We start from the raw sequence: 19,395 nt of genomic DNA, 5'->3' as shown, positions 1-19,395 counted from the left end.
AAAATTTCAGAAAATAAAAACGATTTTTCAAAATATATTGTATTCGTACGGAAGTGAAATTTATTAGCAAATTACATTTTTTTGTATACATGCTATTCCATTGCCACACATGCCAAAAATCACTTGTATGCCATTGTATTTTACATTTTTGAAAGAAGGAGATATATGTATTGACCGTGTTTCGTGAGTGTATTTTCTACTAAATTCAAATCCTAGCTATATATCATTTTAAATCAGTAATACTTTTATTTCAAGTTAATTTAAGGGTTATGTTTGTTGTATCGCATAATTTTTCCCACATACTTTTGGATTACCAATTGGACCATTAGTTGGCCCATAATGTGGAGCTAATAATGAAAAGCCCAGATGGAGTCATGGACCATCTAATTCATGCCCTGTGGGCTATGGTTTTCATGGCGGATGATATACATGTATAGTTATTAGAGCAACTTTCACATATAACAAACGCAAAATTTATATTTATATGATATAGTAAAGTTTACATAATTGCGCTCCATAGCAAATATATATATGTATAATTCGCTATACATATACAATTGAAGCAAATTGTATAAAACGAGAAAGAGAGAAATTATATACAATTTGAATTTGTATAAAACGAGAAAAAGAGAAAGGCAAAAGAGACTTAGGCAGGGAAATATTTGTTTTAAATTATAAGTATATAGGACGATTATATACAATTTGAATTTGTATAAAATGAGAAAGAGAGAAAGGCAAAAGATATTTAGGCAGGAAATATACAATTGAATCGAATTGTATAAAACGAGAAAGAGAGAAATTATATACAATTTGAATTGTATAAAACAAAAAAGAGAGAAAGGCAAAAGCAACTGTGCAGGGGAGTACTTTTATTGTATAATTATAAGTGTATAGGACGAAAGTATATACATTTGCATGTGTATATGCAATTTTCTCCCGCTTTATACAAACAGAAACGTAGTTTATACATTTCGTTTATGTTTTTATAAGTGAGAGAGGCGAGCGAGATTAGGGAGAGTGAGAGCGAGATCTGGGAGAGGGGAGAGAGGGAAACGAAATTATATGTTGTTTTATACAAACACAAACACATTTTATACATTTGTATTTGTATAAAAAGCGAGAGAGGCGAGCGAGACTGGCACCAAACGAGAGTGGCGAACAAGATTCCACTAAAGAGAGCGGTGAAAATAGCTATAGTTTGCTATAGGGTATAATTAAATCAAAGTATATTTATAGCTTTTAATTTCAATTAATAATTTCTATCATATATAATTTTTCCTGGTTATTTTAAACTAATAATATGCACTTATAATATTTATTGGATAATTGTTAATCGATGAAATAATACTCAATTCTCATTAACTTAAATGCTAAATTCGCCTACGATAACTTCAAACAACAACACGAAGCTATTCACTATGGGGACATGTACCTACCAAAGCCTACTTAGCTAAATTATTGAGAGTTCTTTCCATGTTTTCTCAACTATGAGATCATTAATAGTATTTTTTTTTAGAGAGAATATCAACAAAATTTCAAAATTTATTTCACCATCTAATAAGGATGTATGTCTTCTTAATTGACGTGTCATCCACCTTTTTAGTTGAGACTTAGATATTACCTATCAATAAATTCTTAAATTCATGTTTCTTAATGTTTAAATGTTGATTCAATAATAAAATAACTCAAAATACCTAAGGAATATTAAATGTATCTATCCAATTATTTATGAATCTAGTAATATTCCAGCTTGGATATTATGGAAGAAAATAAAACTGATCCATCAAAGTAGTCATGCTAAGACCTTTTTTTAGAAAAAGTGTAACACAGCCTGAGATTCCCAAGATTGGAAAAATATACAAAATATACATTATGTCTACTTTTTATTACATTAACACTTTGATTGATTAATCAAGGGTTCAATGAGAAACAAAAACGAATTTAAATTTGACAGACAAAAATTAATAGAGTTGTCAAGTTCATTAGTGGTTGAATAGAGTTGTCAAAGTTTATTAGTAGTTGATTAAATAAAAAATGAATCGATGGAGCTAAAAGTCTGAATATGAGTTTGATCGAAATCAGTAACTTTTGTTCATCTAGTATTTTATATAAAGAAGTTTCATATATATATATATCAACACTTAAATTATATTTAAAATTTACAAAATTTAATTTTTGACTTCATCTCTAACTTTTAATTTTGCCAAAATAACATCAATAGAGTGGTTATGATAATAATGGGATTTTACTTTATGTTAAGACTATTATTATTAGTAGCAATAATCAAATGCCAACGGCTCTAAAACATCCATGATGCGACTTAACTTTTTACAATTTTCTTTTTTGTTTTGGCAAACATCACATCAATTTGCACTAGCTAATTTAATTTAGAATCAATGATTCTCTTACTAATTTATTACATATGCCACAAAATTAGTTTCATTTGTAATCAAGGCTAAAGTTTCAAAATGATCCAAAAATATAATCATTTAATCACATATTCATAAAATCATTAATTAAGAAAGATTTTCATTTAAATCACATGTACAATTAACTTTTAGCTTCTCTTCCCATTTAACCTTTTCTTTTTAACAATTTCGAAGTGTTTTATATAAGATAACTTTATTCTATCATAGCTAGCAAAACATATGAGACTCGTAATAATAATTAGGTGACTAAAATTTTGATACCATGAGTATATATAGTTGAGTGAAAATTAAAGGATATTTTAAAGTTAATATTAATGGATGACTAAGATACCAATATTAATGAATCAAACCTACAAATCATAAATTCAAGTTATCGTACACTTCACAATAACAAAAATAATAATAAATGAAACAGGTTGTATACATAATTTTTGTTTAATCAAAGATTCTACCTTTGCTTTCTATAATTTTGTACTCATCTTAATCAAAGACTCTACTTTATTAACCATTAAACTTCTTTACAACACATAAAAAGAAGAACTTTAGCTTTAAAACTAAAAAATGATTATGAAATTGGAGTAATGGAAAATAGTATAATTTGAGGCACACAAAACACAATTGAGATACATTTAGGACCTGGAAAGGTCAAGCTTAGCTGTTCCCTTTTTGTCTTCTTTGCTACTTCCATTTTAATCTTTAACTTTAATTATTCTTTATTCTTTATTCTTTTTCCCCCCTTTAGCTTACTACCACTATATTTCTACTATAAAAAAAAAAATTAAATCTTGGACCCCAAAAAAAAAAAAAAAAAGATCAAAACTTTCTTCAAGATATTTTTCAGTTTAAGCTTCTGGGGTTTACAAAGACAAAACCTTTTTAATGATGTCTTAGGTTTATGTTGAAAGGCGGTTGGTTTTGTTTATGTTGTTTTTATCACCCTTTTTGTCTAGCCAAAAAGATTCATAAATCCAAACTTGTTTGTGCTGTTTTCTGAAATGGGAAATCTTTCTTTCTGCTGATTAACTCCAATTCCAAACTGTTTAGAGTATACCCTTTCTGTTCTTGTTGAATTTTGAGTATATAGTAGCTGGGGCTCGACTACTTTTGGCTTTAACCTTCTCTAATCGAATTCAGCCATCTAAAGGTATAATCTTTTCTACTTGGGATTCCTCAATTTACTGTTTTTAGACTTGTTAGTATTAATGAAAACTTTCCCATGTATATGATTTTAGTTTTTTTCAAGAATTGTATAGTTTTTACTAATGGTAATTTTGTAGTTTGAAGTTTAGATCTGTGGTTTTGGTGTATTGAGTTATAAGTGTTCTAAATTTGCAGGTATAGTTCAAATTTGATTGACTTGTGTGCTACTTGTACTGGAAAAGATGAATGGTGCTGTGTTAGTTGCGCTTGCCGCGACAATTGGAAACTTTTTGCAGGGTTGGGATAATGCTACTATTGCTGGTAAACATTGTTTACTCTTTATTTGAATTGTTAGCTTTCCAATTAGTTAAATTGTTGTGGTGGAATAGCATTTGCTGAATTTGAATTGTTATCGTTCCAATTAGTTAAATCGTTGTGGTGGAATAGCATATACTGAATTTGAATTGTTATCTTTCCAATTAGTTAAAATGTTGTGGTGTAATAGCATATAATGAATTTGAATTGTTATCTTTCTTAAATTGTTGTGGTGGAATAGCATATACTGAATTTTTTATTTTAAAGAAGTTGCGAGATAGGTCAATGCAGAGTTTTCTTTTCAGTATAGATCTGCAACTAATGATATGTAAGTGTTCTTGCATTTTGTTTTGTACTCTGTCGGTTTCAATTTGACCTTCTGGTTTCGACTTGGCATGGAGTTTAAGAAAGTAAAGAATCTTAAACTAAAGATATATAGAAGATATCAAAATGCTCTTTAATCTTGTGGTCAGTCTTAAACATGTCATGTCATGTCATGTGGAATGTTAGAAGTAAAGAGTGGCCAAAAACATTATTTTTTATATGGACTAAAAAGGAAAGTAAGACAAACAGTTCAAACGAAGGGAGTAGAATTTTCTACCGTTGTGTTTCCCTAGTTGCATTATTTCCACGAACATGCAGAATTATAGCCCTACAAGAGTTTTATACATGTTTGGTATTCTAAGTCTTCTACAATTCAAACCTGCAGGAGCTGTTGTTTACATAAAGAAGGAGCTTACTTTGGATGCTTCAGTGGAAGGACTTATTGTTGCGATGTCACTCATTGGAGCCACACTTGTCACAACTTGTTCTGGATCCATAGCTGACAGCATTGGTCGTCGCCCTATGCTTATTATGTCATCCATGCTTTATTTCCTTAGTGGCTTAATAATGTTGTGGTCCCCTAATGTCTATGTCCTGCTTATAGCTAGACTATTAGATGGATTTGGAATTGGCTTAGCGGTTACTCTGGTCCCCCTATATATATCTGAGACTGCTCCATCAGAAATACGAGGGTCACTGAATACTCTTCCACAGTTCACTGGTTCTGGTGGAATGTTCTTGGCCTACTGCATGATTTTCGGAATGTCCTTGATGACAGCGCCGAGTTGGCGATTGATGTTGGGTGTTCTTTCAATTCCTTCTCTTATCTATTTCGTATTAGTTGTACTTTATTTGCCGGAATCTCCTCGATGGCTAGTCAGTAAAGGAAGAATGGTCGAGGCAAAACAAGTTTTGCAGAAATTGCGTGGCATAGAGGATGTCTCAGGTATGCTATCTGCTATTCTTTGGAAACATTTCCCTTTTGTGTCAGCTGGCTGTTTAAATATTCAGAACATGTTGACTGTGGGTTGTGCTTTCTCAGGGATTTTATTAGATCGCTGAAAGTAGTGGTATGAATATTTAGTATAACTCTTTTTGTAACGTTCATGCTGATTTCACAATCTGCTATGGAGTAGCTCCCAAAATAGGAATGCATCTAAACTTGAGTTTCCTCTATTATTTATCGTTGTCCATTTTTTACCCCTCTTAACTATCCACTATTCAGTCAGTGCCTGTCTTTGTCAAATTCTTTTCAAAGTTTATTTTTTTAATGAAAAATGTCAGATTTGCTTATCGATTGGCTTATTGATTTGTAATCACTCATTTTCTATATTTTCTTTCTCCCAGATTCTACTATCTTTCATGAATTATTTTAGTTACTTCCATATAAGTGAGAAATCAGGAACTGGAGAACACTCATTATATCATACCATATCAAAACACAATATGCATACCTACCAACGCCATCCAATATTCCCTGATTCCTTCCTTTTAGGTTTTATTTCCTTGGAGGCAATAAGGCTCACCATCTCTCTCTCTCTCTCTCTCTCTGGTTCTCTAGTCAGTAGAACACTCTTCTTTTAAGTTCTTTCATATTCATCTCGTGATTCCTATTTGTTAAAGACACTGATTTCATCATATTGATTTTGTTAACTATTCTGTGCATAGGGGAGATGGCATTGCTTGTTGAGGGTTTGGCAGTTGGCATTGAACCATCAATAGAAGAGTATATCATTGGTCCAGCAGATGAGCTTACTGAGGATCAGGACCTGGCTACTGACAAAGATCATATCAAGTTGTACGGCCCAGAGGAAGGCCTCTCGTGGGTGGCCAAGCCAGTTACTGGACAGAGTAGTCTAGCTCTTGTGTCCAGGCAAGGGAGCATGGTGCAGCAGAGTGTGCCTCTTATGGATCCTCTTGTGACTCTATTTGGTAGTGTCCATGAGAAGCTCCCTGATACAGGAAGTATGAGAAGCATGCTATTCCCCAATTTCGGAAGCATGATCAGCACCATGGATCCTCATGTCAAAGATGATCACTGGGATGAGGAGAGTCTGCAGAGAGAAGGCGATGATTATCCTTCGGATGGCGGTGCAGATTCTGATGACAATCTACAAAGTCCATTGATATCACGTCAAACAACCGCTTTGGAAACCGTAGTCCCTCATCCCCATGGCAGCACTCTGAGCGTGAGGCGGCATAGCAGCCTAATGCAAGGCAATGCTGGAGAGGGTGTAGGCAGCATGGGCATTGGTGGTGGTTGGCAGTTGGCATGGAAATGGTCTGAAAGGGAAGGTGAAGATGGAACTAAAGAAGGAGGCTTCAAAAGGATATATTTGCATCAGGAGGCGGGCCCTGGCTCTCGACGTGGGTCTCTCGTTTCAGTTCCTGGTGGCGATATTCATGAAGATGGTGAATTCATACAAGCTGCGGCTTTGGTAAGTCAGCCTGCACTTTACTCTAAGGAACTTATGGATCAGCATCCTGTGGGACCAGCAATGGTCCATCCATCTGAAACTGCTTCAAAAGGTCCGAGTTGGGCTGCTCTTCTTGAACCAGGAGTCAAGCGAGCGCTCATAGTTGGAATTGGAATTCAAATATTGCAACAGGTAAAGTATTATTCTTTCGTCATTCTGTTGCTTCTTTTGGTTGTTTTACTAGGATTAAATTTGATAGCTACAAAATTTCAGCATGCTGTGTTTGAATGCCTACGAAATGGACTTAGTTTTATATATTATATCCTTGGAGTTGAGAATTCTGTTTCTTCTTTAAATATAAGTATCTTGGGATTGTGATTGTGATTAGCATAGGATGATGTAAGGATTACATGACCAAACTAGACAGTACATCCTCATATCACTTATCTGGAAGCAGATACAAGTTTTAAGGAAATATTTTGGTGTGTTTTATCTGAAGCATTATTATACTCGCAACAAACATTTATACAGTTTTTTTTTTTCCATGTTTAGTTCAACTTTGTCGATAGGGTGGGGATGAATTATTTTCTCCATTAGTGTATTTTCCTTTGTTATCTTTACGGAGTCTCTTCTTCTGTATTTACTTCATTATTTAGTTTTTATACTGAGAACTACCTTGTAATTAATAATCCCAAATTATTTAGGCAAAACTGTGCGCTCACTGTCATTAGACAACAAGGCTTGGAATGTTGCCATCTTACGACTGTAATATTTTATCTGCAGTTCTCCGGTATAAATGGAGTCATGTACTACACTCCTCAAATCCTTGAGCAGGCAGGTGTAGGAGTTCTTCTTTCTAACTTTGGCATCGCATCAGACTCAGCATCCTTCCTCATCAGTGCGTTAACAAACTTCCTGATGCTCCCTTCTGTAGCAATTGCAATGCGGTTCATGGATGTGGCTGGCAGAAGGTAATGTTCTCTTGATTCCTTTCTTCTGCATTAGATTGAGGATGGTTTTGGTTATGTCCTCAAGATTTATTGCTGGAAAATCCATAAAATATGTGTAGTGAGTCTCGATTTGCATGTAGGACCATATCTTTTCCTTATATCGGCTGTAGTAGTCTCCTCGGACTTTTTCCATCCATATATATATATATATATATATATATCCAAGGTTGGAAAATCGATGCCCTATCTTCAATGAGACTAAATTTCAAATTGGTTAGTTTTTGATTTTGTGTTTCATGACAGGTAGTATTCCCTCTATCCAATTTACACCACAAAGATGACATCAATCTGTAAATAATTAGTTACTCAAAGTTTATACATGTCAATAATTCAAATTCAATAAACTAATCCAGTTTAGATGTATATGAGATGTTCTCTGTCTAATTTACTTTTCGACTAGTATTACTTAATATATTTTCTGTTTCCTACTTGACAATACACAAGCCACATATCATCTTAAACTTGTTTGAAAATGTTTTTCCTTGAGTCGAGGGTCTATCGAAACAACCTCTCTACCTTCCTAGGTAGAGATAATTAAAGTCCATGTACACCCTAGTTGCCACTAGTGGATAAACAGTGTGTATGTTATTGTTGATTGATTATAATAAAAAAATACAAACTCTTCATCGTTATATTATTTATTTTATGCTGTAGAATGTGTCATTAAAATGATAAATTGCAGGTCGCTGCTGCTGTACACTATTCCTGTTCTCATACTATCACTCATCTGTCTTGTCATTGGTAACACTGTCAACCTGGGAAGTGTAGCTCATGCAGTCGTTTCTACTATTTGCGTGATTCTCTACTTTTGTTTCTTTGTGACGGGCTATGGACCCATCCCAAATATCCTCTGCTCAGAAATTTTTCCAACTAGGGTTCGTGGTTTGTGCATCGCCATCTGTGCTCTCGTCTTCTGGATATGTGATGTCATTGTGACTTACACTCTGCCTGTGATGCTCAACTCGATTGGTTTATCTGGCGTGTTTGGTATTTATGCCATTGTCTGTGTCATTTCTTGGATTTTCGTCTTCTTAAGGGTTCCCGAAACCAAAGGCATGCCCTTAGAAGTCATTACAGAGTTCTTTGCTGTTGGTGCAAGACAAGCTGCTATCGCAAAGCATGAGTAGTTAGTTTTAAGGTAGCTTGTGTCCGATTTACTACAAGTATGTAGTAAAATTTGTAGAAAATAAAAAAATGTTATTCTCTCTAGGTGTCCTCCATTTTACATCCATCTGGTACTGGCATTTCTCAATAGTTAATTATTAATATATTTGTCCACCATTTTGAGATGTATCACAATGTCCAAATTAGTATCTTTCTTTTTCCTCCAAGCTTTTTAATGTTTTCGCCAAAAAAAGACATCTCAATTGAAGTTTAAAATGTGCTCAACCGCGTACACAAGTATGTAGTAAAGTTTCTTCATTTATATGTCGTTTTTATGTCTATGTTAGATATTATTGTTCTTTTATTTTGGTGATTAGTTTCACATACTAATTGTTGTTGTCTTAGACATTTAAATAAGGTTAATTTATTACCAATTTTTGAAATATTTTTTCGTAATGAAGTAGGAAATGGAGACATGCTTATTACATGTCTCCTGGAAAGGCTCTTAACCACTCTTGTCTTCATCCCTACAATCACTCTACCTTTTACCATAAAAACTGTTCCTCGTTCTTATCCTGCGCTTCACATGTCTAACGTTTCCTTTCTGTTTCCGTGACGTTTATACTTATCGTCAACCGTGACAAAATTCCAATGGGAACTCGTTTAATTTCAAGCTGACCCACCCTAACCCTAAGTGGTAGAATTTACGAGTTAGATTAACTATTTTTATTTAAGTGGAAACTAATATTACTATATATTTATACATAAAGTTGTAAGTTGTAACTAAGAACTAGGCATTTTAATTAATAATAGTGGGATTTCATGGGTCCTCCCTATTTACTACGTTGGACGGTTCCCATTAAAAGGGAATAAATAATATACTACTATATTTTACCACTAGGAGAAAAATTAATCCTTACATTATTATTATAATAGTTAAAGGTTATTATGTTAATTAATTCTATCGTTTGTCAATTGTAACATTTTCATTTGATTATAATTGATAATGGGATTTAACTAATAACGTTTTTGGTAGCTAATTTGGTGGTTTACCAACTTTATCGACCTCACCACTACAACTTGTACAAACAATAGCTAACATTTAAAATATAGATTTATTGTTAATGGAGATGCATTGGACAATATTCTTCAAAAATAATATGGCTCACGGGGAAAACAAAAGCGGAAAGGTGATTGACGGCCGCTAAACAAGAAATTGAAACAGCAATCATCTTTGTTAATAAATTGTAACAGTAGTTTTATGTAACCCTAAAATTGATGATATTGATATAGTAGGGCTGAATGAATATACATGAGATTTAGTTAATATAGTATATACACACAGCCTAATTTTTACGGTAGAAATGCATTTACATGATAATTTCCAGGTAATCGGCTTTCCGGCTCAGCTACGGTAGCTGACGAGGAGGAGCTTGCTACCGGCAACTCGCCGCACTTATGACATCTCGTCACTACTAAAATCTGTCGGCAAGAAGGACATGACGAGTGCGAGCCTAACCAGGTATCGATGCATCCTACATGAAATCCATGGCCGCACTGCGGTAGCACTCGGATTTCATCTCCGACTGCGAATTCCGCTAAACAAATTGCACATTCAGAGAATTTCGCGGCGTGTTCAGCTGAGTAACTGAACTTCGGAAGCGACTTGAGAACCTTCTTCTTCAAACCTTTATTAGCTGGAGGTGACGAAAAAACGGAATTTCCGGTTGCTCTGGCGGAGATCCTTCGGATCCAGGCGCAGCGAGCAACAGCGACAAGTCCGAGGACGCAAATGAGCGCACAGAGGAGGGCGGCGAGGATGACGACGAAGTCAGAATCGACTTTACCGATCCCGGTGGTTGCAGACGGTGATGGATCAGAATTACTCATGAGGAAAGTGTCGGAGCTTAATTAAAAGAGAGAAACAAAACGTTGCGCTTAAAACTATCTGATTTTGGTAGCTCTTTTTTTTTTTAAGCTTTATAAAGGAGTCACGTACACTGTTTAAGCAATAACCTTTTTTGTAAAACATACTTATCTTATTAATTATTTTTGGGATAAAGAAAGGAAACGAATGGAGTCAAAGTCACACTTCTTGTGTGCTAGATCCGTCTTTATTGAAATTTATGAAGCTGGAGTTAGGGTTTGGGTTAGCGATTTGCTTTGATTTTATGTATTATTGATTAATATCTTAAACCAATAACATATTTCTTTATCGATTTTTGATTTATCGGTTTCGATTCTTAAACGTTTAGATTTTCGATTTAATCAATAAGATAATACTTATAAAATAAACATATGATTTTTCTAACAAATTTGATGCAAAAACACAATAATATAACTTTACAAATTGCTCATAAAATTGGAACAATAATAACAAGCATGAAAAGAACTATACGAGAGTAAATCAGAGAGAAATTAATACGAATAAAGTTCTTGCTTTAGATTTTAACGTTTTGTATAATGTGAAAATTGTAAACTCAAAATCATTATAATGTGTAAATTGAAGGTTAAAGGACAAATATAGTAACCAGTAGGATATTGAAATGAATATATAATATTTCTGTACAAATAAAAGTAGTAAATTATTAGTCTTAATAGGTTATTGATTTACCCAATAATCCAATATTAAAAACCAATACCGAATCGATAACCCAACAATTTTTTTTATAAAATCATTAATCCAATAACCTAATAACAATAAACCAATAACACTTTGATCGATTCAATTTTTGCACACATCTAATCATGATTATAAATTTAAAGCTCTTCTTCAATTTTAAAGTCTAAGTCTAAACAAAATTTGAAAGTTTATAATTAAATGATCAAAAAGAAGTTTTCTATTTTTTAAAAAAAGAATCTTATAGTATTAAATAGTTATTAACTAAATAGCATCATGTTTATAATCACGCTCCTAACTAATTTGAGATTATATTTTTATATTTCTTCTTTATATCTTTTCATGTGATCATTTTATCAGGTGACCCACTGAATCTCAAATATAGTAATATTTTTTAGATAAGAGATATAGATGCATGAATTTGTAGTTAATATATATTTTTTAAAAAGTGCAAATATCATTATATCAAAGGATAAAACGAGAGAAAGATATTTAAAATAATAGTCTAATCATGTCTTGTATTGATTTGCAGATATATCAAGTTGTTTGTGTAAAATTAAGATAATTAAAGGTATTAAAAGGAACAAGATAGACCTAAAATAATATGAAGTCTCAAAAAGCTTAAAGTTTATATATGGCACTATGATTTATCCAGGAAAAAAAAAGTGGATATAAGTGAATATGTCTAGTCTTACTAAAAAAAACTTATGATATAATAATAATAATAATAATTATTACTTAATTACTTATATATATTAACTTAAATATATTTGATGTGATAATTACATGAGTTTAAATAGAATAGTACAAATGTATGTAGTCAATTTCAATTTGTTTATGATCGAAGCATAATTATTATTGCAAGAGCTAATGAAAGAGTTCCGTTTTAAATATAAACTTGATAACATAAACTAGAAGAACTTTTTCACGTAATTCAATACTATGAAACTTGGAATCATAACTTTTGAATTTATTCTCTACAAAAATATTTGTTTTTGCAAAAGTCCTTTTCATAAAGGCCAAGCCAATAAGAGGAACATGATTGATGATAAAAGAACCAAATTAAAGTGAAGTAGAAGTAGTAGTGTAAAAAGCCTAGCCTAGCTAGTACCAAATAAATTCAAAGGCAATATATATAACCCTATTTCCTCTTTTAGGGTTTAACTTAATCTAATTAGCTTTTTGTTGTGTGCCAAATTTTAAGTGAACCATATAAAGTACTTATTAAGCTATTCAACTTATCATGGAGTTTGTTGATTTGTAGTCATCACATCTTTTTTTTTTTTTGGGTATATAAAAGATGAAAACAGCATCAATTAGTAGTTAGATTAATAGAAATGACTTTATTATGTTACTACTACTAGATTGCAAGCACATGGGGAATTGGGTTGTGATATAGACATGTTGATGTTGACATAATTATAATAAGAGTTTAACAATGTACTTTACTCGTTCAGTTTACTAGTGATATTATCCGCTCGAGACCGTTATACTTATCATAGAGAAGAAATGACAAAAGATTAGTCGTAACAATGTGAAGTTGTTTATATAAAATATCTTAATTTCACTGTCCAGTGTTATTCTTTGAGGTCATTTTTGCTCTTGCCATAGAAAAATGACATGGCCAAATAATTGAGAAAAATCTACAATTTTTCTTTGTTGATTCTACTTGTGAGTGTAGTCTAAAGTCAGGACAGTGATATAAAAAGCAATTGCCATAACAAATTAACATTGTCAGTACTACTCAAGAGGGCAATTCTGGATTCCAACAATTACAGAAAAACTACCAAACTTTACTACTTATGGATTAGTATTCACAATTGCCCACCCCCTTTTTTTAGGCAAATTTTGCCAAACATCTCTAATATATCATCAGCCTAATTATTGCAGTAGTTTTAAACGTAAACTAACTACTTCCTTTCTTATTCTATTTCCATAATAATTAGTCTTATTAATTTTCAAAATTACGAATACCATAACACAAGTCTCAAGTGAACGTCTTGTGGGTCAGCTCTAAGTTGTTACTAGTCAAACTTTCTTCCACCACTTTACCACTACAAAATATAATACTGTTTTAACCAAGAATGAGATGTCTCTGTATTCGATTTTGAATATAGAAAAAGGTTGACAAGGAAGAGATTTAAATAGGTCTGGAAATTGAAATCATTGAAAACAAATAAAGCAAAATGAGTTAGATAGTGGATGGAGTAGACCAGTAGAAGGAAGTGTGAATTGGTCACCAAAGCACTTTGTTATTATGCACATGACAAGTTGGCACTTTCTTATTTGCTATAAAAAGATACAAGCACGTTTCTCTTTTTTATTTTCTAATCTTTTATCTTATCTTATTTTTAGTCTGTCTCTTCCACATTAGTGAGAAAGACTCACTTCATTGCTTGGCACACAACTTCCTCCATTTGAACTCATGACATGACCTAACTTCACACATTACTTGTCACCTTCTTATGGTTATGGGATCGTGAGGCAACCCACATATATATATATATTGCACCACCTCGACTATTTCAACAGAAAATTTCTTTTTTTTTTTAATCTAATAAAATTAAAGACATCACCTATTGAATTTTTTTAACCTCAGTTAGGGTCAGTGTGCCTAACATAATTAATTTGGGTTTAAATCACATGTATTTCAAACTTCCAAAGTTGTTGACTTTGAACAAACTATACACACATTTGACACGAAACTGCTGTAATGCGAGGAAGTTGCCACGTAAAGACAGACGGATTCAAGATTTTAAGTCACAATCACTCTTTCGTGATACTACCTGACTTACTTCATACGTTGGCAATCGTTTCTTATTGCCCTTTTCTCAAATGAAGGGTTAGACATTTCAAAATAGATGATGTAGCTGACATTTTCGTGTAATAAGTGCACATCCATCCACAAGTTAGATTGACATTTCGTGGGAATGTTCTATCAATATTAAAAAAAGGATTATGTCATATACACAACAAATCCAACTGAGGATCTGTATTAGTACTAAGATTCATATTCTACTACAACTATCAAATAAAATAAACTAATAGTAAAAAGAAAGCATTTTTCAAACTTCAAAGGCAAAACAAGGATCATACTTGCTAAGCTACTATTTGACACGATTCCTTTACGTGGAATGCAAGAGAATCTAATGAATGTTGCTTGTAGATATGACTTCACAGGCAATAAGATGTTTAATGATTAACTAACTATCCATCAAACTTCAAATTCGATGCACATTTCGAATAATACTTAGGTAGAACGGAAGTAGGAGTAGGAACGAAGTTATACGGGACAATGCAGGAGTGACCATGAACAGACACACTTGGTATGTTGTTATAATCTAATAAAACAGCTAAAGAAACCAACACAGCTCCCGAATCATATGTATTAGCTTTAACTTCACAGTAGATGAGGCAATGCAGACAAGCATACATGGGGATCAAAATTTCTTACACAAATGAAAGGTAATTTTCATGAGTTTCAATTTTGTATTGCAATGGCACTATCTCTGGAAACAATACTCAAAACCAGATCTTACACACGGTAATGTGCCTTTTTGCAATGATAGAATGTCAATACGTAATAGAAACACAGATGACGGATGATGGTTTTCTTCTTTCTAGCAATTATAACCACTCTAACTGAACAATTTATGCGTCCATCAGTAATATCACAAATCATATCTTACTTTCCATTTCCCAATATTGTTGACAGTGAGAGTCCAGTTGTTTTCACTAAACTGAAAGTAAGGGACCTGGAAAAAGAGAGAATAAAACAGAACTTCAAACTGCAGGGTAACATGTTGGTGAGATCCATACAAGAGACATGCAATGGACTCTCAAAAGTGGAACTAACTGTCAGATGAATCAGACCAACAAAATAGTAAGAAAGAGGAAATACATGAAAAACAACGACGTATAGACCATAACCCAATAATGGAAATGACATGTACAAAAACATAGTAGGAAGGTCCTTACCTCGTTAAAGCTTACACAATTATCAGCAGGAGAATGTTTGACAATTTGAGCAACTTAATTTTGTTGTTTGCTGGGTAATAAAGCTTAGATTTTTCATGAAAGTAAGGAACCTGCAACACTTGTGCATGCAACACAGATAAAGTGCAGTCTCTACTTTCTAGCATCGGAACTATATCTTATCTCTTTGGACAAGAAATGTAGTATCAAAACACTGTAGTATATACTATATTCATTTATGAGATTCAAAGGTACAAGACAATGCCATGCATTTATGATGAGAGCTAGAGAAGCTCAAGTGACCATTTTCACAAACCATATCTCTACATTTGTTTCAACACTAATTGATTGGTGGGAAGATGGGAGACGGAGTACACTACTTGAAGATTAGCAAAATGATTTACCTTTTCAATGACTTCGTATCCAACTTTGAGCCTCACATCTTGGTCTTTTTTCACATCCATGATATCCCAAGTAAATTCAGCAGCAACTCTCGACTTTTTCTGGAAGTTTTGAAATAAGCAAAGTATGAAGGTTTCTGTAAGACTGTTACTTTAAACCAAATATTTAAGCAACATGTCAAATTACAAGATATATCAGGATATCGATTAACTATGCCTCAATTCTTACTTAGTTAGCTTAGCTATACAGATCCCCTATACCTATTTTACTCTGTATAGCAATTTCACTCTAATACTGGACAAGATAAATCATTGAAAGAGAACACCATCAATTTAATATGATTACATGCTTGGTCAAAGAAATAGATATACAAGTTATAACACTCCTAGATGCAGATAACTGAAAATTTTGATTAGAATTTTGATCTTCAAGCCAACAAAGAATATAACTGATACCTTCAGATTGAAATACATAAGACTGCATAAATATGAACATACCCGAAATGACAGTGGGATTACTCTTTCAAACCTTTTTTTTTTGACAAGGGTGATTACTCATTCATAGATGTAACTCAAAACCAAATTCCTTTAATGTGTTACTTGGGCAAGCCTAGAGTAAGATTACTAGATATATATCCCAATAGTTGCTCGAAAAGAATCGACATCATCATTTTTTAAACACCAACGGTTTCACTCATGTATAGACTTTACACATTTTGAATAATTACCAACCTCCAAAAGTTTTTCGTCCACACCGTACTTGCCCTTAATATGAAAGTTAACCGAATTATTTGCTGTCACTGGAAATTCTTTTTTACCACGAACAGTATACCAGAGCTTTTGCCGCCTATAATATTGCACTCCCACAGCAAGACTAGCATATTGCTACAAGTACAAAAGCATGTCAATTTCCTGAGCTACCATAACAAAAATTTCATGTACACCAGTTCAAGCTATTATGTCTCAATTAGCTTATTGAGAGTTGGCCAATTCGGAAGTAAAATGAAAAGATTTCTTTTTTAGCAGGCTACTGACACAGGCATTGCTTAATCTTTGAGACAAGCAAAAAAATTTCATTTAAGCTATTGACAATAAATTTTACATATTTAGAAAGAACAAAAATAAGAAGGAAGAAAAGTTATAGCTTTAGAATTATTAAAAACATCGGAGAATATCATGAGAAGGTTGACTCTTAAAGGGAAAATCATAACATTCAATTTGAAAGGAGATGTTTTTTTATTTTCTGCCTTCTGTTCTTTAATTTATCCCTTATTCTTGGGGGTAACGGGAATGGCGTTTAATTTGATTGAGTTGCCCACAATGAAATTTCCATTTTTCGGCTTGTGCCAGAACCCAACTTGTCAGTTCACTAAAAAGAATCACGGGTTTATACTGCATTTACACCAGTATTTCAAGGAAAAAAATAAGAACCGTGTGATGATGTCATTAAACAATGTTTCATTTTAGTGTATGAGATGAACACTGGTTTATGCAAAACGCCTTTTCTGGTCTCAAGCAGGTAAAATAGTGGATATCAAATCAGCTCTGGGCGCTTGACACGATATGTTACTGAGGCACACGAATAAATAGAGTGCTAAAAGATTGACCCTAATTATTTGTTAGATCAGACTACACATGCTCAGTTAGACTTCTTGGAGTGCTCAAGGTGAAAATTTACCTACATATACAAGCAACAAATTGTTGTAGAAAGGGTAGGAACATACGTCAGGAAAGTATTGCCTTATCATAGCACAGAGATAAGTTGGTGCTCCAATTTTGGTGTCTAGTTCTGCATGACCCTGCCAATGAATAGAATCCACATGATAAAGGCCATTAAGCAGCTCAAAAGGTTTATAAACATAGCCGGGTAATTGAAGAATCAAAACAGGCTAAAATTGTACATCAACTTCTCTCTACTTGGTATTACCTCAGCATACCTATCCTGGGAGAAATACGCATATCTATATATGTACAAGAATTATAGCAAAATCATAAACCTTATATGAAGTGATAAATGTCTATAATCATCAACCATTTTCCTTAAAAGAAACGGACGTCGGCAAATTCATTATCAACCTAGTTGGTTTCAACTATATGCTTTCTACTCTATTTTAGCCCTTTATTCATTGTCAATATACCCAATAATGTCCCATGTTTGTAGATAATGATGAGCAAACCAAATATACACTTGTATGAGAGTATGCAATCTTGGTATAAAAAGGGAAGATAAGCTGAATTGACTTCAAATGCAGAACCCCGACCCCTCATTGTAAGCTGTTTCAAGAAACAACATACCACGTAAAATCCCACAGGTGGGGTCTGGGGAGGGTGTTGTTTCAAGCACTTACACTAAATCAACCAGGCATAGAGGAGACATCTTTGACTAGCCTGAAAACCTCCTTGGCATTTTTAATATAAGTAATTAGTATGAAGGAATAAAATTGGATTTCTGCAGAAGAAACAAGTCTCTATCGTGCAAAAACTTCAAGAAGAATAACTCAATGATGCTCAAATCACTAGTCTTTTAACATGAGTAGTAAACAGTTAAACTAAATCATCTAGACATCATGAACTAGCAGAAAACATACCCAAAAACCCCACATGACATTTACAAAAGAAGTTTCAGGGCGAGGGGTAATAATTGAGGTTGTGGAGAGGAAACAAGAGTATATCAAGCAAAAAATTCAAGAAGAACAACTTACTAATGCTGAAAACCGAGTCTCTTGGCATGGGTAAATTCATAAAGCTCAAGTCTTGTCACAAAATTTCAAGGAAAGCGCAACTTATTAATGCTCAAAACTGAATCTTTTGACATGGGCAAATTCTTACAGCTCAAGTCTTGTCACAAAATTTCATGGAAAGAGCAACTTATTAATGCTCAAAACTGAATATTTTGACATGGGAAATGCTTAAAACTCAAGTCTCCTCGCAAAATTTACAGAAAAGTGTAACTTAATAATACTCAAAATTCAGTCTTTTGACATGGGCAAATTCTTAAAACTCAAGTCTCCTCGTAAAATTTATAGAAAAGAGTAAACTTAACAATGCTCAAACTCAGTCTTTTGACATGGGTAAATTCTTAAAACTCAAGTCTTGTCACAAAATTTCATGGAAAGAACAACTTACTAATGCTAAAAACCGAGTCTTTTGACATGAATAAATGCTTAAAACTCAGTCTTGTCACAAAATTGAGAGGAAAGAAATTAGGAAATGGTTAATACCTGCAAATGGGTGAAAGTGTTAAGAGGAAATTTCTCCTTGGCATGAATCACCAGACTCTTGGAATCTCCAGCATAACGAAGTGAGCTCTCCATTTTCTGTTAAATGCAGGTGTTCTTCACTGTAGAAGAATCCCCCAACCCCCAACTGGTTAAACCCTAGATATATATATATATGAATGGAAGAGTTGCTTCAGCTGGGAATGGATAACCAGACTCTATAAACACCCAAACATTTTGGATTTCAACTCTTTTGCCTCTATTCTTTTTCTTTTTTACTTACTAGTACCATACCAAAGGTTCCTTTGTTCACTTTGTACATGAGACTTTTTAATTGTAATTAATTTTTTAAGTTAAATTAAATTAATATTTCAAATTTAGATATTGGAAAGCTATATAAAAAATATTATAAGTTATAATCTTTTTTATTTAGTAATACGAT

General features: G+C 33.1%; 3 protein-coding genes across 7 annotated transcripts; 1 reads left to right on the top strand and 2 right to left on the bottom strand.

The window, feature by feature from the left end:
* Positions 1-3,209: 3,209 nt before the first annotated feature.
* Positions 3,210-8,966, top strand: LOC107017901 (monosaccharide-sensing protein 2). Its single transcript, XM_015218186.2, has 6 exons — positions 3,210-3,573; positions 3,765-3,890; positions 4,594-5,154; positions 5,877-6,817; positions 7,409-7,596; positions 8,318-8,966. The coding sequence occupies exons 2-6, from the start codon at positions 3,812-3,814 to the stop codon at positions 8,760-8,762; spliced, it is 2,214 nt and encodes a 737-aa protein (XP_015073672.1). The 5' UTR covers positions 3,210-3,573; positions 3,765-3,811; the 3' UTR covers positions 8,763-8,966.
* A 989-nt stretch (positions 8,967-9,955) lies between these two features.
* On the bottom strand, positions 9,956-10,742 carry LOC107017132 (RING-H2 finger protein ATL80). Its single transcript, XM_015217406.2, has one exon. The coding sequence runs from the start codon at positions 10,627-10,629 to the stop codon at positions 10,093-10,095; it is 537 nt and encodes a 178-aa protein (XP_015072892.1). The 5' UTR covers positions 10,630-10,742; the 3' UTR covers positions 9,956-10,092.
* Positions 10,743-14,731: 3,989 nt separating this feature from the next.
* On the bottom strand, positions 14,732-19,273 carry LOC107018409 (outer envelope pore protein 21B, chloroplastic). Of its 5 annotated transcripts, none has more exons than XM_015218882.1 (5): positions 18,957-19,273; positions 17,460-17,534; positions 16,468-16,620; positions 15,739-15,837; positions 14,732-15,114 (listed from the first exon to the last, which is right to left on the bottom strand). In XM_015218882.1, exons 1-5 carry the CDS (start codon positions 19,047-19,049, stop codon positions 15,031-15,033), a joined length of 504 nt encoding a protein of 167 aa, XP_015074368.1. In that variant the 5' UTR covers positions 19,050-19,273; the 3' UTR covers positions 14,732-15,030. The 5 variants fall into 5 exon arrangements, with proteins under 5 accessions (XP_015074368.1, XP_027772516.1, XP_027772515.1 ...); XM_027916713.1 differs by lacking the exon at positions 14,732-15,114 and adding an exon at positions 15,246-15,447 and having other exon boundaries at positions 18,957-19,199; XM_027916715.1 differs by lacking the exon at positions 16,468-16,620 and having other exon boundaries at positions 18,957-19,201.
* Positions 19,274-19,395: the final 122 nt, after the last annotated feature.

This window comes from Solanum pennellii, chromosome 4 (genome assembly GCF_001406875.1).
Source record: "Solanum pennellii chromosome 4, SPENNV200".
In the NCBI taxonomy this organism is placed as follows: domain Eukaryota; kingdom Viridiplantae; phylum Streptophyta; class Magnoliopsida; order Solanales; family Solanaceae; genus Solanum; species Solanum pennellii.
This window is presented reverse-complemented; position numbering and strand designations above follow the sequence as displayed.

Excerpts from the sequence above, each read along its gene's own strand:
- LOC107017132 (XM_015217406.2), bottom strand. The coding sequence starts at position 10,629 with ATGAGTAATTCTGATCCATCACCGTCTGCAACCACCGGGATCGGTAAA.
- LOC107017901 (XM_015218186.2), top strand. The coding sequence starts at position 3,812 with ATGAATGGTGCTGTGTTAGTTGCGCTTGCCGCGACAATTGGAAACTTT. Across the intron at positions 5,155-5,876 it reads TGGCATAGAGGATGTCTCAG|GGGAGATGGCATTGCTTGTT; the intron begins GTATGCTATCTG and ends TTCTGTGCATAG. Across the intron at positions 6,818-7,408 it reads GAATTCAAATATTGCAACAG|TTCTCCGGTATAAATGGAGT; the intron begins GTAAAGTATTAT and ends TTTTATCTGCAG.
- LOC107018409 (XM_027916713.1), bottom strand. The coding sequence starts at position 19,049 with ATGGAGAGCTCACTTCGTTATGCTGGAGATTCCAAGAGTCTGGTGATT. Across the intron at positions 17,535-18,956 it reads ACACTTTCACCCATTTGCAG|GGTCATGCAGAACTAGACAC; the intron begins GTATTAACCATT and ends ATTCATTGGCAG. Across the intron at positions 15,838-16,467 it reads TGGACGAAAAACTTTTGGAG|AAAAAGTCGAGAGTTGCTGC; the intron begins GTTGGTAATTAT and ends CAAAACTTCCAG.